This window comes from Phacochoerus africanus, chromosome 3 (assembly GCF_016906955.1).
Source record: "Phacochoerus africanus isolate WHEZ1 chromosome 3, ROS_Pafr_v1, whole genome shotgun sequence".
Classification (NCBI taxonomy): Eukaryota; Metazoa; Chordata; class Mammalia; order Artiodactyla; family Suidae; genus Phacochoerus; species Phacochoerus africanus.
This window is the reverse complement of record NC_062546.1, coordinates 130,960,778-130,987,905: the sequence shown is the minus strand read 5'-3', so window position 1 is coordinate 130,987,905 and position 27,128 is coordinate 130,960,778. Positions and strand designations below refer to the sequence as shown.

Sequence of the window (27,128 nt, the reverse complement as noted above, 5' to 3'; positions counted from 1 at the left end):
GATTTTTCACAAGAGAACAGACTGGATAATTCTGAGGAAGGCAGTTTACTCACTATGCTCCCAAGAAACACTGGCTTCCCCCCGCCCTTTTTTTTTCTCACTACCTGAGAGTAGGGCTGCCAGAGGAAGGCTGAACCAATCCCATAGGACCCTCTACCAGAACAAAATAGTCCCATCTGCTAAAATACCAAGGCTGGTGTGTATCAATTAAGTACCAATTAACTGTGAACATCCTGTAGGTGGGGGTCAACTTTCTTCTCTCTTCAAGGACACATCCATGTCCAGTTACAAGAACACAATGGAAGGAAGAACACAACGATGCATGCCCTGGATCAACCATGATCTCTTGATCCAAACAAGCCCACAAAGCCAAATGCTTCACAATAAGGCAAAAATGGATCAATGACTTAATAAGGTTAAAGGAAACAGGGATGAGATGTGGATCGACTTTGGAGGCGTGAATGCACCTAACTACTTGCAGATCCAGCAGTCCCGGAGTGCTGAACAGCAAAGGGTGGCAAAAGAAGTCAAAATCTGCAGGACTGGGGGGGGGGTACATAACAAAACCATTCATCCCCTACTGGGATGGAGCCACAAGGCCGCTAACACTTTTTCCCCAAATTCTGAAATACACTGCCATAAAACTTTAAAGGACTAAAAGGCAGAATACAGATGTGAAATAAAACATGATCCTCCTCTGTAAAAGGACCCTCTGGTAATACTGGAAACTTAACATTTAGGGAGTTGTAAAACCTAAAGCAATTTCTTCAGCGTTGACAAGGAGAAGCCAGATACAAATATTAAATTTTTTCCGCAGGGTTAAAGTTTTACTTATCCACCAATTCTGCTTCTTCATAAGTAAACAGGAACATTACTGTTTCAACCTTAAAATACTCCTGCAGCATACGATGTTATTTCCATAATCCTGGTCCTCAAATAGACGAGTCAAGCTTAATTTTATTAAAACCACCAACACAGACTCCTTACGTTATTTCAATAAATTAGCTTCCTATAAAAAGTGCTCCACAGACAGTTAATCGTCTGAATCCCTGTCTGCCATGCACAAGACTTTACCTGTAATTCCAGCCAAGGCGGATTACATTGTACACCTTCCTCTTCAACAGAAAAATAAATGTTAGGATGAACAAGTCTAAAACAAAAATTTTATATACATCAGCTTCACCTGGCCTCGGCACAGACTTGAACTCTGGCCCGAGCCTTACTGACAGAACTCCAGGAGCTTCGTTCCTCTACTCCCAGTCTGCTAGGTCACCTTTGTTTCTTTGTTGCTCTCAAGGCATTTGCTCAAAAATATTTATTGGGCGCCCAGTACTGAGCTAAATGCTGGAGATAAAGTCACTACCAAAGAGCCTGTACTCTGCTGAAGCTCAGAGTCTAATTTATGCCAAGTCATATTAGGATTTTTAAAAACACATAATATTTTTTAGTCACCTTTGAGATAGAACAAACCCATTTTAGTCATGCAGAATTTGATGGATTTTACTAAACACACACAACATGAACCACAACGCCAATCAGATTTAGGATATTTGTCACCCTCCCAAAACTGCCTGAACTCCTTTTCAGTACTGCCCCTCCCCCTGGACAACCTTGAGTTTTGCCTTCTGCTGTTGTAGGTGAATTTTGCCTGTTCTAAAATTTTACATAAATGGAACAGTGTAATATGAACTCTTTTGTGGCTGACGTCTTTAACTCAGCTCATTTTTGAGATTTATCCATATTGTGTGTATCAGTGGTTTTTTTGTTGTTGAGCAGTATGAACATAATATAATTTGTTTATTCATCTACCTACTGATAGATAACTAAGCCATTGTTAATTTGGGGGTCACTGTAAATAATGGTGCTATAAACACTTTTATACCAGTTTTTGAGCAGTCGCATTTATTTCATTCATTCCTAGGTTATACCCAGAATTCTGGGGTCATGAGGTAAGTGTACGATTAACTTTATAAGAAATCACCAAGCTGTTTCTTAACATAGTTATATCCATCTTACACTTGAACATGCAAGAAATAAAAATAAAAACAATAAAAACCATCTTAGGTCACAGTCACAGGTCATATAAAAATAGGTTATAGACCAAATTTGGCTGTAGTTTGCTGACTCCTGTTCTACAGTTTTCTACATAGAAAATCATGTCCTATCTTGTAAAAAGATAGTTTCAAATTTTCTTTCCAAATTTTTGTGCCCTTTCTTGCTTTACTGCACTGGATAAAATCTCAGAGGGAATGTATTTAGTTTTTCATCATTAGTTTTAGGTTTTTCTTAAATGCCCTCTATCTGAGTCTGCTAAGAGACTTCATCATGAATGGGCGCTAAATTTTTTTTTTTTTTTGTCTTTTGAGGGCTGCACCTGCAGCATATAGAGGTTCCCAGGCTAGGGGTCTAAACGGAGCTGTTGCCACAGCAATGCCAGAACACCAGAGCTGCATCTGCGACCTACACCACAGCTCACAGCAATGCCAGATCCTTAACCCACTGAGTGAGGCCAGGAATCGAACCCGCAACCTCATGGTTCCTAGTTGGATTCATTTCTACTGTGCCACAACGGGTCCCTGAATTTTTATCAAATGCTTTTATCCACTGAGATGATGATGTGGGTTTTGTCTATTTTCTATTAATATGATGATTTACATTGTTTAATTTTCAAATGCTAAGCCAACCTTTCATTCTTGGAATAAACCGTACCTGGTCATGATGAGGTAACTTTTTATATATTGTTGCATTGGACTTAGTAACATTTTGTTAAAGATTTTTATATTCATGAAAAATAATGGTTTGTAGTTTTCTTATAATGTCTCTGCTGATTTTGGTATAAGTGTAATGTTATAGATACCATTTAAAATTTAGATGTATTTCAAGTTCTACTTTCCTCTATTAGCCTAATTTTCCTTTTTAAAACATGCAAAAGAATACAAATTTGCATTTCACAAGTAGTTCTCCTGATAAAATTCTTCAACCACACTTGCCATATATAAATTACTACCCTGATTTAATACTAATACATACTTATGAGTCAAAAGTCCAAAAGGTGGTCAGCCTCCAAAGGCTACCACACCATCCCTGACTACCTTATCAGTGCAGAAGTTGGAATGCTAAGAAGCCAGGTGCCTTTTCTAAAACCACCTAGTGACAGAATGAACATTTTTTTTTTTTTTTTTGGGCTGCACCCACAGCATGGGGAAAATCCCGGGCTGGAGATCAAACCCATGCCACAGCAGCAACCGGAGCCACTGCAGTGACAACACTGGATTCTTAATCCACTGTGCCACAAGGGAACTCCCAGAATGAACATTAAGAAAAAAAACAAAAACGAAAACAAAAGCTTTGCCTTACTCTAAGCCTTGTGCTGTGTGATTTCAGCTCATTTCTTACCTTTCACCATCTGAACTTTGATATTTCAGCCATTTGTGCATATATACTCCAGGCCTATTTTTTTCTCAAGCTATAAAGCATACCTCACTGCTTTTTATTCATAATCTGTGCTCCCCTGGCTGGTTTTTTATGCTTGTCTTCTATCCACCAAGTTGAACTTTCCTGAGAGGGAATCTTTTTCTCAAAAGTAAGGTTAAGTTGAATTAAACATCTTACTTGGACTGCTGACTGCTAACATTTTTTGGCTCATGCCCTATGCTGCTACTCTCCCAACAAAAGCTTCACTTTCTTTCCTGTATAGTGAAGTCAAATGAACTCCCAAATATCTTGTGATTACTTAGAAAAGGAGCATTCCAAAAGCATCAGGTTTTAAACATGCAGTAACTTTTGTTTTGTCCATCTAACCGTTTTTACATAAGCATTTTCTGTTTGAAGCTTTCTCTGAATACAGGAATAGAGATGGTTTTCACAATCTTTCAAGGAAAGTGAAGCAAAGATCTGAAGAAAAATGATGTTTGAACAACCTCCCCCCGCCAGTTATATGAAAAAATAAGTTGGAGAAAGAACTTTGCCATGTTCTTTGGGGAAGGGAATCTCAAGACTGATATTTGAAATCTTTTTCTTTTCTTATTCATTTTATTTATTATTTAGAGTACATCACACAGACTACTCTACTTAAACAAAATTCAGTTCAAATAAATCCCAGAATAGTGACATAAATTCAGTATATATTTAAAAAGAAACCTGATACTCTAATGCAGAGTTTGATGTCAAAAGGTATTCCAGGTATATACAACTGAAGAGATATCAGTTTAATCTGAGTTTACAATTCAGTTTTTTCCAAGATTAAATCCAGTATCAATAATCTAGGATCTACCTCAACCAAAAACATGCTTCTAATTTTGAAATACTATCAAAGGAATTACATATAAACTTTTTTTGATTGATCATGCGAAATTGAGTCCTGGGACTTACACAAAGAAAGCAAACATAATTCTTGGCATTTATGTAGAGATCTTACCTTCAAAGAATTTTTATAAACATTAAACTAATTGAATCATAAAATGCACTTCTGAAATTTTATCCAGTTTACAGACAGGAAAAACTATGGTACCAGATTTGAAATAAGCATGACACTAGGTGGTAAATATGTAGATATATATATATACACACACATATATATATATGCTATAATTGTTCATGGATATGACAAATAACTACAGGAAGCAATTTTAAATTAAGTGTGTGAAGATTATGAACTGAATGCAGGTATTATTAGGAAAATCCTATCTTCTGCACCTGCTTAAACCCTACTACAGTTGTGCTTTGCTACTATAAAAAGCATTAAATTCATGAGGTTTTATTACTGCTTTGCAATGAATAACAAGGACACTTGCCCTCCAGCAATTTGCAACTTAAAAGAACAGATTTACTCGTACCTCAAATTTTTAAAACTCTTCTCCACCTCCCTTTCTTTGAATAAACAGGAGACTGGTGCTGCTGGTGCAACTGTAGGAAGAGTAATAAGGACAAAGCTGAGGAAGCAGGAAAAGGAAACAGCAGTTAAAGCATACAGAGGAAGGAGGAGAAAGGAGGCTAGGCGCCTGGTGAGGAAGCTGCACCCCCAAGAGAAGCAAAGAAAGGCCTCCTGAGGCAACAAAGCTCATCAGAAGTAATGCTCAACTGTCCTGTGCCCAGTAGCTCCCAACTAAATGTGGAAGTTAGGCCTCTGCCATGCTTTGGACTCAAGACTACAAGTGTTGGGTCTCCTGGGGACTAATGTCATGGTACATGCATGTGGGGAGGACAGAGCCAGATCCTGGTCCAAGAAGGAGAGGCCTTTGAGGGTAGAAGGCTTGGGGCAGGATGGGGGAAGGAGTCCGTGGGGGTTCATTCATTGAGCTCCAGCTTCCTTAAATGTCATCTCATGGTTATTACTCCTTCTGCACCCTCAGGTAAAGATGGCTCTCTCCTGACATGGTTCTGTGCTCTCCTCAAGTCCAGAGAGATGATGCATGTGAACTTATCCAACAGCCAGCTGTATATGGATAACAGAGGACTAAATGAGAATAGAGACCTTCTGGCTTCTGGTGGCACATTCCATTAAGACCACGTTCAATACCCAGTGCAAAAGGAGTCACCAAACAAAACAAATTCTTCATTACTGTTGTCACCGTCCCCTTTATGCAGTTTACATACCAATGGAACGAAAGGAACACAATATAACCAGGACTTTTCCCACTGAGCTGGGGGGTGAAGGGAGGAGGAGTGAGGTGGGGTGTGCAATACGGTATTTATGGCAGGGAAAATGATATACAGATTTCTTAGCTTGAAAACATTTGAGGCTTAAATTACCCTAGTCCTTATTTCTTAATGCACAATGCTACTTGATACTTCCTAAATGGAAATAACTTTATCCTTATTTTGCTGATTATGAGACTATCATAACAATGTCATATCAATTTTTACAAAGTAGAGGATTTCTAAGTGCTTTTATTCTCATGAGCCTCACAATGCCTTTTGCAATAGGGAGTCAACTAATTACTTCTACCCCCACATCATCCAACGGAGAGACTGAGGCATGCAAACACCACATCATAGAGCTTAGAGCCACACAACTAGGAAGTACTTCTGCTTCAACTAATCCTGGCTCTCCTGAAGACTGGAAAGGGCACAAGCTCTGCCAGTGGTGGCAGAATCGGGGATGGGGTAGATTCCTGCTTATTGCTTATGATTCCTGTGAACCACAAACAGCAACTTAACTCATTTACACCTCAGTTCCCTCACATTTCAAATGGTGAGGTAACTTTCCTAATTTCTAAATTACACAGCTATAGGGAATTTCATCAGTAACCGCACAGTACCTGGCCCAAGTGCTTGGCAACACTAATTATTATCCTGTCAACAAAATTCTACCTGGGCTCTTTGGCAAGAATAACTAGTGGGTAGAACTTAGTCTAATCACTCAGTGCTGTTCTCCCTAGTTATAACCTTTTAATACATTCCTTTCTAAAAAAAAAAAAAAAACGGCTAGATGGAGTCTTTGTACTATTCAATAATTTATCTTTTCTCTGTCGTCTTTGAGTGAAGAGCTGTTTCACGGGATTAATATTTCTGGATATCCAAAGCTGACTCTTCAAATGCCAATTTATTGTCTGATTTCAGATATTCCTAAGGAATTATGCTTTCTCCTGACTTGTTAAATAGAATATATGGAACACACATACTTCTAAAGAACTGATAATAATTTGACAAGAAACATGAACAATCACAACCACATGGAGGCATCACTAACCCTGGAGCCTGCTTTTCAGTTCTTTAGTTTCCTTCCTTGATGCAGGAATGTCATCTGCTGCTGTCACAGCTCCTCTTCTAATTTCCATCTCCATCCTTTCTTTTTCCTGCCCACTCATCCTGGTCCTTGCTTTGCCCCCAGCTTCCTGGCTAAATTTGCAAACTCAAAACATATTCTACCAAAATAACCTAAGTATATATTGTAAACTAGAGGGAATAAAGTTGAGGGTAAGGGCCTAAAGACATTTTCATGGTAATTTTCAGTTTGGTTCAAAGGGCTGACATTGCCAGTGGCCTGACCTCCAAGCAAATGCATGCGTACATACATTCATATAGGTGTGCAAGCACGTGTGTGTGCATGTGCGGCATGTGAATATATTCAGTATTTGGGGGGTAGTGGCTATCCTCAAAATATTTTAAGTATGTTATATTGCATTATTTTAGTCTAAACATACAAATTAAAATGGGGGAATTTCAAACTTAAAAAGTGAAATACGATTTAATCCACAAATATCTGAGTACTGTACTCACATGCTGGGCACTGTTCTGGGTACTGGGAATAAAAAGTTAAAAAAGCACAGATAACTTTCCTACTCTTATGAATCACACTGTTTGAATTAGAAAACTGCCTTTGTTTTCCTCAAAGAGGAATGTTTTTGTTGAGATTACACTTTGAAACTTACTCATTTCCAATTATAAACTGTAAAGGAAAATGTTTTCAGGTAATGGAGGGAAAATGCTGACAAACGTAACTTTGGAGAGAAACCTGATAATACTACAAAAATACAATTAAATTTAAGACCCTAGGGTAGTATAATTTTTCCAAATGCTGGAATGGAGAAGCAAAGAAATAGAAATGAAACATTTAGGATCTCATAGTGACATTAATTATTCACCGTAGGCATATTTAGCAATTTCCATTACTATTTCACGAGGTGGCAATAGCATGAAAAGTTCAATGAGGATTTTTTGGGGCTGCTCCAGTGGCAGGCAGAAGTTCCTATGCCATGGATTGAACCTGAGCCATAGCAGTGACAATGCTGGGTCCTCAACCACTAGGCCAGCAGAGAACTCCCCAATGAGGATTTTTTTTTTTTAATATAAGTAGTATTAACGGGATTTCAAAAATTGGCAATATTTAGGCTTAAAGGGGAAACAAACTTTAAAAAGCATTTAAAAATAGAAGCTGGAAGCATTTAAAAATGAAGCTCAGTAGGTTAAGAACCTGACTAGTGTCCATGAGGATGCAGGTTCGATCCCTGGCCTTGCTCGGTGGGTTAAGGATTTGGTGTTGCCACAAGTTGTGGTTTAGGTCACAGATGTGGCTCAGATCTGCTGTTGCCATGGCTGTGGTGTAGGCTGGCAGCTGCAGCTCTGATTCAACTCCTAGCCTGGGAACTTTCATATGCTGCAGGTGCGGCCCTAAAAAGAAAAAAAAAACCTAGAAACTTATTGTTAATGCAAGGAAATCAAATTTTAGTCTACCCTCCACACCTCTTTATTACAAAAGTTAAACAGAGAAGATAAAAATCAGTGTAACGGTTCTGATTTTAGGCCTTTTTGGACCACTGGGAACACCCAATATAGCTTAGCCCAACCTAACATTTTAGTCAAAAGGAGAGTATGGTAAGGCAGGTAGAAAAGATGCAGAGGAGCAACAAGGCCAGGGGCCAAGGGCATCCACACCCTTCCCAAGTGGACTGTGGCATAAACAGCTGGTTGGTGATAATCAGTTTAAATGAACTTATGGTTGCTTGGCTGGAGCCTGCACTCCCAGCTTCTGGGGTAGTTTGCTGAGGCCATGTGACCCAGTTTAATGCAGAGAGGAACAAGCCTCTTCAGACCACACCCTCCAAAAGGAAGGAGCCTGTTATCCTGGTTCTTTACCCCTAGCAGCTGGCAGAACCTAATGAGTGAGAACTGGGAGCTGCCTCAGACCCAGAGATGGCACAGCTGCCTTGGCAGCTCTGGTGAGAGAAACATATTTTCTATCTTGTTTAAGCCACATCTTTTTTGGGTTTTTTTTGGGGGGTGGTTTGTTGGCCGTGCTCATGGCATGTGGACGTTCCTGGGTCAGGGATGGAACCTGCACCACAGCAGCGACCTGAGCCACAGAAGTGACAATGCTGAATTATCGACCACTAGGCCACTGGGTAATTCTTAAGTCATGATATTTTGATGTCTTGTTGTCATAGCAGCTAAACCTGAAGCCCAGTTAACAAACACTTAGGGCAGAACTGGGTGTTTTAGTGCCTAGTTGCCTCAACTCCTACTCTGAAACTTAGCAAGTATACTTGGAACATTTTTACTGGGTTGTAAGCTTCTTCGTTGGCTTATGCATCTAGAGGGTGAGGATCACATCCTCTATTTCCCTGAAACTAACACAGGGCTGATTGATGGAGGGGAGGGGTAGGAAAATAAGTAAATTTAAGCCATAGGCTTTAGGGTCCGACAGTCCCTTGGAATGGAATTCCTTGTCAATCCCTGAATTCTAACCAGATGTATGAACTTGAGTAAATTTGGCATCTAAGTTGAGTATCTCCTCTGCAGCAGGCCCCATTCTAGGCACAAGAGCTTCTGCTATGGAGGACAGTGTCTACATTCTGGTAGAATAAGTTTCATAAACTCTCAAAGCCTTAGCTGCTTCATCTGTACAGTGGGGATAATAATGGTGACAGACTTTTAGGACTGCTATAAGGATTATAAGAGGTGATACAAAGTGCTTAGTCAGTATCATGCACACTGGTACTTAGTAAATGCTACCAATAACTAAGAACTGCCAATAATTTGTGCTTGGTGTACAGATACTCATGAACTGCCACAGCATCAGAGCACTGTTTCTTAACACCCCCTGGAAAAGCAAATCAGGGATTGCTATTTCCTATCAGAGTTTGGTATTCATTTTATTTGTACTATATCTTGTCTCTTCTCTGCCATTTGTTTGATAGAAATTCTAGACATGTCTTATAGATAAATAAGGGCTTACTGAACACAATATACTATGGAACATGTGGGGCTTAATATTTAAAACTGAAAATATTAAAATCTTCCAAGAAATAATTCATTTTCATAAACTTATTTAAGGAAATGAGTGGTTTCTTTGCAATTACGATGGTTTGGAAATCTCCTTTAAGGGGCTGGGGTTCAAAACAGAGCACTACCCACCTCCATGTGAGGTTGCAGTACGTGAGCCCACCGGGCTGCTTCAGCACACTGTCCTGCACTGTGAGTTTGAACTTGCCACTTCCACCAGCCACAGCTCACATTCTCAAAACAATGGCTTCTCAGATCCAGTGGAGAGCTCTTTTAGAATAATTACATCCTGTTATTTTGGACTGCAGAAGGTTCAAATGCATTTCAGGTAAGTAAGAGTTCTAGGGCAGGCTTTAACAAGAAAAAGGGGCAGGAGGTGGTGGTGTGGGATTTTCTCAATTCACCAAACAAAATGGAAAGACTGGGAATTAAAGATTTCAGGCAGATGAAGATGAAAAATAAAGTTAATGCTCTATAGGAAACAAAGAGCAACAGAGTAAACAATACTCCACACTGGGTGGGTGGCTTCATTTTGCTATAGCAATTTCAGGGGTGATTAGATCTGAATACCAGCTTTATCACTAAAACCTCAGAGACAGAAAACTTCAATATTCATGAAAACCTGAGGCAGCTCTTCTTCTGAATAGGGGATTGACTACCTATTAAGTACCAAGCACTTTATTAGCATTTTAAATATATGACCTATACCCTAGAAACTGGGTATTGTTATAATTTTACAGAGGAAACAGGGTAGGAGAGCTTAAGGGGCTTGCCCAAGAGTTAATGCTACATGTGAGAGCCTGGATTTGAATCCAGGTCAGCTTGACATCACTGTCTGAATTCTCCCCATTATATTGAGCAACTACCGAATTCTTTCACAAGAGTACAACAAAATTCTGTAGGAGTTCATGGATGAGTCAGGATTATCAGGTTATTACTATATTACTATATAACAAGGCTAACAATTAAAAATACTCACTATGGTATAGTGATGTCCTCAGGACAAAGTGAAGCCCCCGGGGCTCTGTGTGCCTCTTCTAGAGGGTCCCAGGGACGGGCTGGTGGATGGACTGATTCTGACTGGCCTACCCATCAGGCCCCTCCTTAGTTGTGCTTTTTTGGCTCAGTTCTTCTTGTCAATTGCCCCACCCCCACCTCAGCTGGACATTTGACATTTTTCTCAGCTGTCAGGGTGCTCAACCCTCCAACTTGTCAGTACTAATCTGCTACGGGAATCAAAACCTGTACTGTGGAACATGGTTCTCTCAAGGTGTTTAAAAAGCTATTTAGGGAGTTCCCGTCGTGGCACAGTGGAAATGAATTTGACTAGGAATCATGAGGTTGCGGGTTCCATCCCTGGCTTTGCTCAGTGGGTTAAGGATCCAGTGCTGCCATGAGCTGTGGTGTAGGTCGCAGATGCAGCTCAGATCCTGCGTTGCTGTGGCTGTGGTGTAGGCCAGCAGCTGTAGCTCTGATTTGACCCCTAGCCTGAGATCCTCCATATACTGCAGGAGCAGCCCTAAAAAAAATAAATAAAATAAAAAGCTATTTAGGGCAGTCAAAATGCTACAGAACAGCAAGCTGGATCTTGTGCTTTGCAATATTTTGTGACCAATCTACTTTATTTTGTTGTGCTTTCTAGTCTGCCTGGGATAAAGGACTTTGAAGCTAGGGTGTTATTTTCCAGACAAAAGAATTGTATTGGAAATGGCTCCATATTTTTTGCATAGTTCTAGTCATAAAATAAGATAGTCCTAATTACTACATTTACCTTCTTCTGTACAGGAATATATCATAAGGGTACATTTAGAGTCTACTGGTGTGAGCTCTGCCAGTTCAAATAAATCAGTCAGAGTGGTTACAATTGGATTTGGATTGCATCCAGGTTACAGAAGGCAAGAATAGATTAGAGGTATGTGCCATCATAGCAGTGACAAACTCTCAACTTCTTTGTAAAAGCACCAGTATTTCTTCAGGCTTAGACTTGACTCAGTAAGGCTACATTTTCAACAAAATATGAAATATTGCTAGAAGCATTTAAAAGCTAGAAAATATAATCATGTCAGTACAGATGCCTTGCTCCCCACTCCTAAATGAGCGACTTCATTTTGAGAAGTAGTCTGTCTGCTGTCACTAGGCTGTAGGGCTGGAGAGGCTGATGTCGGCACAGGCAGAGGAAGCCCAAGTGTGGTGTGGTCCTGGCCCAGATGTGAGGACTACCATTTCACTTCAGAAACAGACATTCGTTTTTTAAATAAATCTCTCAGGACTTCTACTTTTGGGCAGAATTGATTTTTCTAATGGCAATGAAAAATGACCAGTATAAACTTTCATATATGTGTCATGAGGAAACTTTAATTTTTTTTTACTCTATTTCTCCTCCTACTGTTTTTGGAGGAAGGGCTTTGGGCTTATTTCCTCCCTCACCTCTCCTAGGTAATCAATATGAGTTTAGTGTGCACTAGTATGTTTGTTTTATTCCCTATTTTCCTGAACACACATTTTCAACAAAAATATACTCAACAAGTTCTGCGAGCTGATTTGTACAGACACTATTCTAAGCTCTGGAATATAGCAAAAAGCATCCCTGGACTTTATATCCTGGAGTGGGGCAGTCCAATAAATGGATATTTTGTATACTTCTCCACATCTTCCTTTTCTTACTTAATGATACTTTGTAAACATTCCCTACAAGGAAACTAGTAAAGATCTATCTGAGAAATCTCTCAATGAGATTACTCAATCTACTCTGTAAAGACAGTTGAAAAACCTGGATTTGCAGAATAACTTTAAGATTGACACATCCCATATTTCCATGGCTCCAGACAGATGCTGATTCCTCCCATCAGCTTCATGAGCATGATGCCCTAAGAGCCCCAAGATATATAACCTCTGTCTGGTTCTCTGGCTGGAACCCCTTCCATGGGTAAGTGTTAGCCTGGGCCCTTACCTTTGAGTATTCTTCCATTTTGATGCACGTCCCTCCTAAGTGGCCCTGGACTAGAACATGCTGCTTCTACAATCTTTCTACATACCATCTCAAGGACAACTGCAGTGAACATTTACTGAGTACTTACCATTTTAGTTTGGATTGAAAGCATTATTCTCACTTTACAAATGAGGACCCAGGAGCCTCTGCCTAAAGTAGCCCACTCAGTAACATGGCCTGGCCAGGGGTAGTCATGGGAGCGCCCACTCTTTACCACTGTGCCATGATACCCTCCGCATCAGAAGACTGCCATCGAAGTCATGCTAAACTTTCCATTCAAACTATGCTTTGTCCATATCTTGTAACCTATATACACGTCTTTCCTTCTCTGTCAATATTAGTCTATGGTAACTTTTTATTATTTATTTATTTATTTAGTTAGTTAGTTAGTTAGTTAGTTAGTCTTTTTGCCTTTTCTAGGGTTGCACACATGGCATATGGAGGTTCCCAGGCTAGGGGTCTAATTGGAGCTGTAGTCACCAGCCTATGCCTCAGCCACAACACCAGATCCAATCCATGTCTGCGACCTACACCATAGCTCATGGTAGCGCCAGATCCTTAACACACTAAGCAAGACCAGGGATCGAACCCACAACCTCTTGGTTCCTAGTTGGATTTGTTAACCACTGAGCCACGACGGGAATGCCATATGGTAACTTTTTAATATTATCTTTTTGAAAACTTCAAAAAGATTCAGTCATACTATTTTATGGCTTTAGAATTATTATTAAGCATTACCTGACTTCTAAAAAATTTGGAAAATGCAAAAAGAAAAGCCTGAAGGGAGTTCCCGTTGTGGCGCAGTGAGTGGTTAACGAATCCGACTAGGAACCATGAGGTTGCGGGTTCGGACCCTGCCCTTGCTCAGTGGGTTAAGGATCCGGCGTTGCCGTGAGCTGTGGTGTAGGTTGCAGACGCGGCTCGGATCCCGCGTTGCTGCGGCTCTGGCGTAGGCTGGCGGCTACAGCTCCGATTAGACCCCTAGCCTGGGAACCTCCATATGCCGAGGGAGCGGCCCAAGAAATAACAAAAAGACAAAAAGACAAAAAAAAAAAAAGCCTGAAGATACTTACTCGACATTTAGATGTGTCTCTTGTTTTATTAATGAGTGTGTATGTGTGCATATATAAAAATGTATGTATATCTATGCATATACAGGTATATATACATGTGTATATATATGCATATATACATAAATACATGTATATTGTGTATTTCTATGGCAAATTTTTATACATATGGTTAGATGCCTTATTTTTTCATATGTGAATTTTTCCTGTCACTAAAAATTCTTTTAAAATGTGTTTTTTAATGGTGATATAAAACCCACCATATTCATGTACTATTATGTAATCATTCTACTCAGAGAGGACAATTTTTAGTTTTTTTATATATTTATTTATTTATTTTTGTCTTTTGTCAAAAAAAAAATGGCATATGTAGGTTTCCCAGGGTAGGGATCAATTCAGAGCTGTAGCTGCCGGTCTACACCATAGTCGCAGCAATGCAAGATCTGAGCCGTGCCTGCAACCTATACCACAGCTCACGGCAATGCCGGATCGTTAACCTACTGAGTGAGGCCTGGGATCAAACCCGCAACCTCATGGTTCCTAGACGGATTCATTTCTGCTGCACCATGATGGGAACTCCTAGATTTTTTACAAATATCACTTGGACTAATATCTTTGCATTAACATTCAATATTTCCTTAGACGAGATTCTCAGAATTGGAATTACTGTGCCAAAGATATAAACATTTTAAGACCTTTATTATACACATCTTGAAGTGTTTCCAAAATGGCACCAATTTATTCTCACAAGTGCTGCATGAAATTGCTAACATCCCTACATTCACACTGTTGTAATCTCTGTCTTAATCTGTTGCCAATATGATAGGCAGATATATTCTCCTTATTTTAATTTGTTTTTCTGCAATTACTAATAAGGTAAAATTATTTCACATGTACATTAGTTATTTATATTCCTTATTTTGCTAATTGTCTGTTAATGTCAAATACCTCCCTTTTACTAGGTAGTTACAGTTTTTCCTTATTTACTTGTAATTACTCTGCACAGACTGTATTCATTTTATTCACTCATTCAATAGGTACCAGCTAAACTCCTGATGCTTATCTTGCGCTGTGCTAGGACATAGTCTTATTCTTCATAGTCCAGTACACCTTTGGGAATTTCACAACTTTTTCTAAGTGAATATATATCTTAACATAACTAAGATGATGTTACAAACACTGTTTTTTAAAGATTAACAATTAAAATATCTGAAGATCAAAGAAAGATTAAAAAAAACATGTATAGGAATTTGTTCCCAGCTCAAACTGAAGATTTCTTTTTTTCTTTTTCTTGTTTTGTCTTGGCAAATTCAATAAGCCAAAAACCTCAACTCAAAACATTCAATATAAGTTCATAGGTTGCAATACATCTAAGTCCTGGAACAATGAAAAATGCTACTAAATGCCTAAAAGAAATGCACAGACTGGGCTTTCTCTTTGTGGAGTATTTAAAACATGTAAACAGTTTACCTACTGTTATCAAGAGTGAATCAGAACAGTACCAAGGCACATAGGGATAGGCACAAAAGCGAGTAATATACCCATCTGAACAACATGAAGGACTATGTAGCATGGGGACATTAAGAAGCAGGAATGCAAAGAAGTACCGTAAGAATTGAAAGCACATAATAACCCTTGATTCCTGGTCTGGAATCTTACTTGAGTAAGAGATGACACACTAGTTATTTTATATCATTTCTCATTATTGAATCTTAAATCTGACTATTTCACTGAAGGGGACACATCTTCAACAATCAAAAAAGGTACTTGTGTACAAGAGTGAAAACATTTCACGAGTCCTTGAATGTCTGAGAGCATCTTTCCCATTCTTCAAACAATGAAGACTACTTAGTGAGGAGGCTACAAAACTCCTGGATGACAAGATGTTTTTTTCCCTCTAGATTCTATACCCTCTGCTCTATATCAAAACTATATGTCAGTGTGATTTTATCTCTTACAGATAAACTATGTCTTTTATCTAGATTCTTGTAGAGTTTTTTCCCCTTTATCTCTGTAAATATAAAATGTTGTCAAAATTATTCCTAGACAGATCTCTTCTCCATAGGTGATGCCTGGAATGTGGGGACTCCTTCAAATCTGCACACTTGGGGCTTTATTTTCTGCTTAGAAAACCTGTTTTAAAATTATATTTAAGTATTGCTTCTGTCCTAGTTATTCTAAAATCTTTCTCAGGAACATTCACAAGGCTTATGTTAGATTTTCTATGGCCTTCAGGTCTAGTGATAGCTATCATAATCTTTTTGTTCTTTTCCTCCATATTCCAAGATAACTTCTCAAATAATCTTAACACCACTGTTTCAATTTTCTTCTGTATCCATTTTTCTCTTTACTGACTCCACTATAGATTTTAACTGTTCAGTATACATTTCTAGACTATAACTGCCTAAATGTGAATCCTAGATTCTCTATTTATTAACTGTGTAAGTTTGGACAAGTTATTAAACTTCTCTGAGTTTCAGTTTTCCCATCTGTAAATAGGAGTAATAATACTTGCTAACTACATAATTCAAAGTTTTTAGATATAAGCAAAGAAAACACCCTGGGTAATTTAAGGATTAAAAATGATTTACTGAAACAATTTACTTATACAGCTCAAGACTATATATTTTCCCACCAAGTCTATTAAGGCAGGAATATGCACAAATTCTGCGGGAACAAAGAAATTTGGATCACATATTCCTTGGCCAAAAAACCTGACAGATTTTCATAACATTAACTCATAAAGTTGTAATAAGTAATATAGGAGATCCTCCACATAAAGTACTTAGCACAATGCCTGGCACATAATAATAATAAAGGTTACAGTCTCCTAAGGGATTCTATTCCATAGAGTTCACAATTCTTTTATCTTACTGACCATAATAAAATCTTTTCTAAAATTATCCATTTGTTTCCTGTAATAGTAGAGACAGCCATCTGGTTGTATCAAAAAGCCAGCACACCCAATAAACCAAAATCAGGCCTTCGTTCTCACAACTGCAGACCTGGCACAGATGATCCACTGACCATTCTTCTCAATCCTGTTCTACTGGCCTTAGAGCAGAACTCCTCTCCAACTCTGATAACACAGTGAGTGTCTTCAACGGTTTTTAATGGAAAATCAAAAGGAGTTTTTATCAAGGGTTAAAAAACTTAAAAAAAGAAATTCAACCAAATAAAATTTGTGCATGAATAAAATGCTTTCTTTATTATGTAGCGCAGATCAAACCATGTGAAACAGCATTCTGTTTAGTATCCATAGCTATACAAATATAGATTTCATATTCTTACCTACAGACCATCAAATCTTCTAAGATAATGCCAACAGCACCAATTATCAAGATATATTTTTTCCCTCCTTCCTTCCTTCCTGTTAGGGCCACATCCACGGCATATGGAAGTTCCCAGGCTAGGAGTCAAATCAGAGCTACAGCTGCCGGCCTATGCCACAGCCACAGCAACAGGGTATCCGAGCTAAGTCTGTGACCTACAGCACAGCTCACGGCAACGTCAGACTGATGACCCACTAAGCGAGGCCAAGGATCGAACCTGCATCCTTGTGGATACCTGTTGGATTCATTTCCACTGCATCACAACAGGAACTCCCAATCAAGATATATTTTTTCATAACATAATTTAATAAGAATTTACATTTTTCTAGGTCACAGACGTGCCTCTGATCTGATGTTGCTATGGCTGTGGTGTAGGCTGACAGCTGTGGCTCTGATTTAACCCCTAGCCTGGGAACCTCCATATGCTGTACCTGCGGCCCCCCTCATAATCCCCACCAAAACAACAACAGCAAAAAAACAAATCGCTTTTTCATTATTCTTTGCTAACTAAAAGAAAAATCTAGATCCTGCTGTAACCTGCTTATATTATAGAAAAAACACACAATTCACCTTATTAAGAAACAAGACAACTCCAGTAAATCTGTCCCCTTCTAACAACTGTTGCTTTCAAGCAAGAAATATGACCTAGCTATGGCCCTGAGTAAAAAAAGGAGGTGTCAATTTATTCTAAATTCAGGCCAGACAGGTTTACTCTTTTATTACTAAAAATAATTTTTGAAAATATTTTGCAAAGGCGAGAAATGATGGTTTATGTCAACTTTTGATGGAAAGGGATTTCTAAAGGATTAATAGAATGCAAAAATGATGAATACTGAGCAAATAGTAAGAATTGATTCCTCCAGAATAGCTTATTAGAAGGCCACATGCAGTGGCTAAGAACTTTTATCTTGATTTAGGCTTTAGGAATGATTTTAGGAAAATTTATAAATCAGATGTATGTCTATAAGGATAGAGGATACCTCATGATGAATACTTTTCTGATGTCATGTAAATTTGACACAAAAAAGGAATTTTCATAGGTAAAAGTCTACAAATTAAAATACAAATTAGGCAGTTCCTGCTGTGGTGCAGTAGGTTAAGGATCTGGTCTTGTCTTTGTGATGGTGCAGGTTTGTCCCCTTGCCTGGACCTGTGGCGTAGGTCACAGCTGTGGTTCAGATTCAATCCCTGGCTGAGGAACTTTCATAAGCCATCGACTGCGGTGAAAACAAAAACCAAAAACCCAAACAAAACAAGACAAACCCGAAATTAAACAGTCCATACACTTGAAATGCCTAGAACTCCTATTTTTATTTCTTTATTTAGTTTGTGGCCATAGCTGTGACCACACCAGATCCTTTAATCCACTGCACCAGGCCAGGAATCAAACCTATACCTCTGCCGTGACCTGAGCTACTGCAGTCAGATTCGTAACCCACTGAGTGGGAACTCACTGGAACTCTAATTTTTAAATGGAAATTAATTTTTTTCAAGAGCCAAGAGATTCCCTTTCCAAAAAAAAAAAAAAAAACCCAAAACCAAAAAAAACCTTTTAATTTATGATGACATTTTCATATCTGAAATATGAATTATACAGAATTTAACTTATAACATGCATTTATCTTCATGTTTCAATAATGTCTTCTCTCAATTTCCTTGCAGAGTGTCTCTATTATTTTCAACCCCTCTACTATTAAGGTTTCAGTGCATAAAAACTCTTAGGATTCTATAATTAAGATACAGAATTTGTGTTTGAATTATTGGAAAAGAACTTTCCACTTTAAATGAATTTTCTTAGGAATGTCTAAAATGAAATAATCAAAACCTAAATTTACTTTGAGATTGAAGCAGATCTGATCACTTTGAAAACAATACATGCATAAAATAAAAGCAGACACAATAAGACTGTATGGACCCCTTTCTGCAAAGGTAACAAAAATAGGAACTTAGAAATTTAGAACACAAACACGAGGAGATATTATTTTGCAATTGCTATGGAGTAACTTTAGCATTATACCTGAGGGGAAAGTTATGTTTCTGAAGTATTTTTCTCTCTAAAAGTGATTCTAAAAAGAAAATGATCATTCAGTGCACAGATTCATCACTAAATGATCCTGTCACACATTTAATCTCACCAACTCAGCAGTCACTCATTTCTATTTAATAGCATATAGTTTGCATGTACAAGGGAAGAATTATTTCATAATTCATAATTTAACTCTGAACAGGAATTGTGAACTGAGTTATTCAACTGAAAAGGAAATTGTCATTTTAAATATGCAAAGTCAGGATTGACTTTATGTGTCAATAAAGGAAAAATATTCTATTACTTTCAAATGTAAACCAAAGGTAAAGCAATTTTAGTGGTAAAAATTAAAGTTATTACTGCCCAAGTTAACAACTTCACATAGTACTGAAATAACACAATAAATCTATTGCCTGATTAACTAAAAAAAGGGGACAAATGTACACATATTCTTGGATATTGTGGTTCCAATTAATGAATATTCATTATGTGCCAATTACCACACAGTATGGTTTGTATATTTTTACCCTCTGCATTCTTCTGAGGATTGAAACTGTATGAAACAGACCATTTTTATAAGTCTCCCTACCATCCCTCCCCACTCCTTCCTGGACAGAGCCTTTGCTCACGTAGGCTTTCAATCAATATTTTTTTTATCTAGTTAAAAGCAAGCATAAGCTAACTACAGTGATTTAGTGAGCATTTTTACATTCTCAGTTCATTAACTCAATAAAAATTTGCAGGCACCTACCATGTATTCCATGTCTACAAGTGTGATCCAGCTATGTGTGAAGAGCCAGACAGAATCTGTTCAAATTCCTGGAATTTAAGAGCTCATCAACCAAAACAAAATACAAACAAACCACCTAGAGGGTCAATACATCTAAAAAGATATCTCTAATGGGATCAAACAGAACAAAAGCTCAGTTATTCAAAATGTGTGCCTGGGACACATAAGATTGGGGAACTTTGCTCACAGTCCAGCTGATCTTTCATGAGACTATCAGATGTAAAAATGTATATGCTTGTTGTTAGCTAACTTGGCAATCTAAGGACAAATATTTCTGTACACTCAAATACTGAATAAACCCACTGGCTATTCTTTTCTGCATTGTTTAACCACAGAGATACTTGAGGTGGAGGAGACCCTACATCTTTAACACAAGGAAGAGAAAAGTTAAATTCTGACCATGTCACATGCAACTTAAGAGGACTGACCTCGTGAGAACCAAACATCAGGGTTCAAAATTCTTAAATCCAGGCCAAATTGTGTTACAAGAGTTCTACCACTTGACCTCATTCTGAACCTTATTTCTATACTATTCAAGAAGTAAAGCGGTAAAATTTGATGATCTCACAGAAGTCACTAAGCAAAGACCCAATCTTACCTTGTGTTTGATGACAAAGTTCAGGCATAGAAGACTTCCCTATGCATTGCACAGAAATTACAATTGCCAGGGCAACTCAGTTACCAATAGGAAAAATTACTAAATTACTAAAAGGAAAAATGTGAAGTTACAATACCTAAAATATAGCTAAGCTACAAACTATGCTTGTTTACAGCTGAAGTAAAAATTCTGTCTTCTGCATGTGATTGAGGTGTGTCAGAGAGAACTATTTCACTGTAAATAAACCTAGGGGCAAAATAAAAGGAAGTTGCAAAGGCAGGTATACAACAGTTGAGATGTTTCAATTTCAGAGAAATAAAGTAAATAATTGTAGTGGAATTCATTCAGATCTGGGCATTCTGCCATACAGGAAAGGGTGTGTAATTACTGAAGCTAACAAATCTATGCAAAAATGAACTAATATCAATAGGCCACAGTTGGGCTCTAAATTTCCTTATTTTATCTTTAAAAATTAAGGACCTCTAATGACTCTCATTTCACTCTTTGATTCTTAAATATCACTTAAATTAATATGGACACACTGAAGTTAGAACTGTAATTTTCTCAAAGTCAGAAAATATTATCTTGAGAGGTGGTATTCTCTTTGAAAGCCTCACAAGTGAAGAACATTGCAATTTTCACTCATCAAAGATAACAAAAGAAGTACACACAGTATCTAATTTAGGATTTCACCAGAGTTAAGAGGAGTACACATAAAATTAGCATGTTTTACCAAATCTATTCTTTGCTTACCGTTTTGTGCTATCTGGATTGACCTCAACCTTAAATCTGTATACCAAACTTCTTAAATCATAGACCAAAAATAAAAGTGTGGTTTGTGGGAGAACAATGGAAGTTAGAACACCTAGGAAGTAAGGCCAAGTTCAAATGGCGATCTCAATTATTCAAGAAACTTTATGACAGAAGATGAAAGAGTGTAATAAATATTACATGTGAGATTTTACACAATGCAAATCAACTTGCACCTTACATATAGCTATGGAAAATACTTAACCCTACCACCACTGGCCATATGGTCCTTTAATGAGTGTTTCTACAATCCAGGATGACATTCTATCAGTTATAAAACTACAATACACTCTCCCAGTTGATAACAGCCTGCTCCTGGCCCTTGGCTCACTGCTTCCCCAAACCTGTGAAATTAGCATGCTGATGCATCTAAAGTGCAGGGGGAGGCAGCGAATTTCTGGATGAGTTAATGTCTTATCACATCCAATTCCTCTGCATCCAAAGGCATGCTGTCCATTTCAAGAACGAATCAATCACTTTATCTAAGGATTTCATGGGAGGAGGCAAGACTCTGTGGGGGCACTGCATTTGGCCACACATTTTTACCTCACTACATATAAGATACTACGTTAGGTGCTCAATCGTTCTCAAGTTTGCCTGAAAACTAGTCAGGATACAAAAAAATTTGTTGCCAATATCTCTATTCATTTTGAACTCCTGGATTCTCTTCAGGAGTTGAGTTGAACAGTAGAAACTGCCAAATGATGATCCTGATTACAGCCAACAGCCAACTGTTGGCTTAAGATCAACTGATACTTCCTGTAATTTCAGACTTCAGTCCAAGGATCACAGTACTTTTTTATTCTCATGGGCTGACTTTTTATTTCCCTTAAAGCATGATCCTTAGCTGAAAGATATTTCTTTCGCAATTACCTGGTATACATGACCCTGGTAAATATTTTGTGACATCACCAAGATAAGGACATCCTTTCATTCCCTACACTTAATTTTCAGCTAAGTTGGATAGGTGGAAGATGAAACTTATAGCACCTATGTCATTATTTGATCAGCTACATGAAACAAAATTTTAGTTTCTCTATGCAGAGGTCAGAGTTAATTTCTAGAAAAACATGGATATGGTACAATTCAAATTATCTTAAAGACAATCATCAATTGTCTGTGAGACGCTCTTGCTTAGTAATGTTTCTATGAATGCGGCTACAGATCCCGTTATTCTCACAAAAGAGCCAGTTGGTAACAAAGTAACATGATAGTCAGCATTATTTATCCACTCCCTTCTCAAACAACAATTCATTGCAGCTCTAATATATTCAGGAGTCCAGGAGATGAGTGGCCTGTAACATGTGGGTGAAGCAACATATAAAACATGGCTCTACCCTTATGAGATCACTCAAAGGAGCATGTGATAAAGAATCAGAGCCATGGTATAAAGTGCTAAGAAGATTCAGGCTGGGGTGAACAGAGCTTCATGAAAGAGGTAGCACTTGAACTGAAGTAGCCTCCTTCTTTCTATCTGCAAAAGAGCAAGGACTTTTTCTATAAAAGCACACGCGTACATCTATGTGACTAACATTAATGTGAAAGGTCATCGCTTCATAAGAGAAAGAATATGAATCTTAGCGTTCTGTCAAGGAATAAGGAACAGCGTCTGGCACTTTGGGCAAGAGTGGCCCAGGAGAGGAAGATTTCATTGTTTTTATGACACCTTAAATCCAATTCCAGATATTAACAGACTAATGATTTGTTAATAAGACCGCTACTGGTCGTGTGTAATTTCCTTCTCTACTACTCACCATGAATTGCCCTGGGGAGTTCATGTGAGGTATTTTAGTGACTTGGATATAATTTATAAGACTCTTCCTCTCAAAATTCAGGTGCATGTTGAAAAATGTTACTTTCCAATTCTAGCAAGTGCTTTGACATTATGTTTGAGGTTGTACAACATCAGCATGTTAATAAATTTTTTTTTCACACGTTCTATTCTCATAGTATGTACATAAAGCTATTTTAATTGGTGAGACCACCACAGTGAAGTTTTAAAAGCTTAATGCCATGAAAAAGTAAATACTAGAGTTCCCGTCGTGGCTCAGTGGTTAACAAATCCGACTAGGAACCATGAGGTTGTGGGTTTGATCCCTGGCCTTGCTCTGTGGGTTACAGATCCAGCGTTGCCATGAGTGTGGTGTAGGTCGCAGACGAGGCTCGGATCCCACGTTGCTGTGGCTCTGGCGCAGGCTGGTGGCTACAGCTCCAATTCGACCCCTAGCCTGGGAACCTCCATATGCCACGGGAGCAGCCCTAGAAAAGACAAAAAGACAAAAAAAAAAGAAATACTGTCAAAACATAAACATGGCTCAATAGTCACAAAGTATTTTTGTCTTCATATCAGTGTTCCAAAAGAAGTCAATCAATCCTGATACGTATATTTAAAAGTAGAACCACCAGCTCCTCTTAAGGAGGGCATTTTCTTCTTATATGGAGATGATGATATTAGTACTATTAGCTTTTACAAAACATGGGCATTTACTAAGTGCCAGGCAGTGTTGTAAAAATTTTACATAGGTTAATGTAATGTCTTCAATAACTGTAATTATCCTCATTTTATGGATGAGAAACTGAGGCACAGAGAGGTTAATAATCTTCCCCAAATCACACAGTAAGTTGTGGAACCATGATGGGAACCTACCCATTTCCCCAGTCTCTTTCTTCTGTACCCTAGTGAAATATCCTTTCTGAGACACAGCTGCCACCAAACAAGGTATGTTTGAGATCAGTGGAGCTATAGCCACTCCATGGCTATGAAAGGGAAGTTATTTTTTTCTATGATTATATATCCCATTAGAGAATATTGCTCTTTTGATACAAAACATGATCAAGGACATAATCTAAAATTAACTATTCCATTTGAATCTAACATAATCAAGAAAGTCATTTGCTGATTAATATCTTAAAATCAAATACATAAAGGAAATAGTAATTAGCTTTCTTATTCCCATCTAACTTTTCTGTGCTCTGTCTCATTTGGCAGACAAAAGCAAATGACATATTTCAGGGAAGTCTAAGAAATTTTTATTTCAGCTAAAGAGAAATTAGAGTATCTTGCCCGCCTGGTACCACGAAAATCCTATGGGAACTAGTATTAGCTATTTAAAATCAGGCGAGCATTTTGGAACAAGAGATAGATACGGTGTATTGGGTTGAACGATTGAAATGGTGAGTACTATGCATTGACAATCTTAAAGGAAATTAAGAACGAAAATTATAAATGTCTATCAATGGGCCCAAATTCTTAGAACAGGAGTAGAAGCAAGGAGTAGAGTATATCTTTCCAGTAACTAACTAAAGTGGGAAGCATAATAATTTGAATAAGTTAACAAGTTATCTATATTTTTATGGTTACCTCAAGAAACCAGAATCCCTTTTGCTTTCTCCCACAAAACATCCATTCAGAATACCATTTGTTGCTAAGAGATAAAATTTTTAAGTCTTCTGAGGCCATCAAGGAATTATAGGGCAAAAGTCATGATAGATTTCCAATTTTCTTCAACACACAGGGTTATCTGGTACAAACACAAGAGTTCTAGTTGCCATGCTTACTGAACAGTTTTTGGTCTTAAGTTAGTTCTGGGCATTTTGATAAATTTACTGCCATGTTTCACCAAATGCAGTGTATGCCAAGAGCCCCAAATAAATCAGAATCTTCTCATTTTACAGCTCCTTGGGTTAAATCTGGACAACTATGAATGCCTTTTTTCCTCCACAAAGGTGATAGAAGCTTAGACAATCTATAGTTTGGCAGAAAATGAAAACACTTTTGACTATAATTTCTTGTGTCTTCTCAAATTCTTAGTTTGTGAAATGTTTAAAAACTTCAAATTTCAGCAAGGAATGGAAAATACTTTGATGTTGTGCTACTAGAAAAAGTTGTAAAATCATTTTATTCTTGAAAATACGGCTCTAATGGCAGACACATCTCCTAGTTCTAGAGCACATACCCAGGTTGAAATGATAGCAAGCAGTAAAATAATGAAGTATTCAACATTCCTTTGCTCTTTGTCATCATTAATTGTTTGGGCTGCTAATGCTGATTTTTCAAAGAATATTCCAGCCTACATACAATATCTAAGCTTGTATCTAATGAGGGGAAAAAAAAAAAAACCCAGTGATTTAATAATAAGATTTAAAAAGAGAATTGTACTACTAAATTATCTCTGACAAAATAACCCTCACAGAGGGCACAGCCTTTGTTTGTTTGTTTGTATTTTGAAGAAGGGGGCAGAAAAGGACTCACCCTGGAGCTTTACATTTATATTCAGCTTATTAAGCTTTTAAATCGTAAGCAATTAAATTCAGGAGTTTCAATTTCTCTAAGCCCACCAGATAAAAATCTAATTTAGAAGGCTGCTTGGGTTTGAAGGATAAATAGTATTAAGTGCTTTAAAAAAAAAATCAACATAAACATGACATTTAAGCAAACTGGCACAGTGTGACAAGTTTTAGAACATTAGCTCACAAAATGAGTATACTCTGATTCAGACAAACACAACAAAGAGTCTTTTACCCAAAAATCACAGAGACAACCCTATGTAACACCTATGTTAAAACGTTCAACAGATCTAAGGATGTCACAGGCCTCAAGTTGCCAGAGTCTTGACAGAGTCAGCAGTGTGAAATAGGCTTTATGAAGCTTTGCGTGCATGCACACACTCTGCAAGGTGGGCAAGACAGAGACACCGATCACCATCGATATTGTCCTTACTTGCAGACGCACAAGTATCCTGCATGTTCCGATTCTGACTGGCACCGGGAACAGCTCTACCTGCCAGTCATCCCAATGTACTCAGGGATGTAAACACCTTATAATTAGAAAACGTGAAGGCGTCAAGGACATTAGACAAATTGAAAACACATCTAAAGATTAATTTTTAAAGGCATTGAAGAAATCATTAACGGCAAATTCTAGAGTAAGAGGAGGTACCTGCTCCTTCACGGAAGCTAGAATGGTGGTGGCTGTGGTCTCAGGTTCCATGCCTGGGCCAGTGGAGGCAGCTTCCTGGCGGGTCTGTGGTTGCCCCTCCTCCACCAATGAGGCCTGCTCAGGAGCTGGCATTCCTCCTGCAACCAAGCAGGCAAAGGGTTAACACGTTCTCAGAGGCTCCAGTGCAGGAACAGGCAGGGGCTGGGCACTGGCAGATGGTTCAACTACTACAGACTTCTACACAACTAGATATGGCTATCTGATTTCTAAAAGGCAACATCCAGGGCCAGAGTATAACTAGTACTACTAAATACTAAAAAATAACAGTAAATAAGAACAACAATAATGAATACTGAGAAAACATTTAAATACACAACATAAGAGTAAAAAATGATGTGCAAGGGTTAAGGAGGAGGACTCAAAATATACTGAGGACAATAAAGCTGTCAGATACTCATCACTGAATTTTCTAAACTGTTAAGCAACCATTAAGTAAATATGATTATCTTATGAACAAAATAATAACACTCTAGATTGCCGTAAGTGTCAGTTTTCAAAGAAGTATACACATAAGACATCTATGAAAGTGTAAAGGTTTTAGGTTTATGCGATAGAAAAATAAAGATTTTAAGATTCAAGGGCTTAAGGACAAGCAAAATTCTTCTGTACTTAAAAGAACTGCCAGGCATTAATAACCTGCAAGAAGGATATCTCTGGCGGCATTATAGCTGGCTTGGCTTCCTTAGAGGAATCTGATTATGCAAAGATGACAATGGCAATGGAGATGGTGTTGAAAGAGAATTTATTTCTCAGATGAGGTGCCTCTCCTGAGATATCACATACTGAGAGCT

At 38.1% G+C, this 27,128-nt stretch overlaps 1 protein-coding gene across 1 annotated transcript in view; it reads right to left on the bottom strand.

The window, feature by feature from the left end:
* Positions 1–26,414, bottom strand: part of PKP4 (plakophilin 4) — a 176,314-nt gene extending 149,900 nt beyond the window's left edge. The window contains 1 exon segment of the mRNA XM_047772669.1: positions 26,278–26,414. Coding sequence (XP_047628625.1) covers positions 26,278–26,409 — 132 coding nt within the window. The 5' untranslated portion in view covers positions 26,410–26,414.
* Between the last annotated feature and the right edge of the window lie 714 nt (positions 26,415–27,128).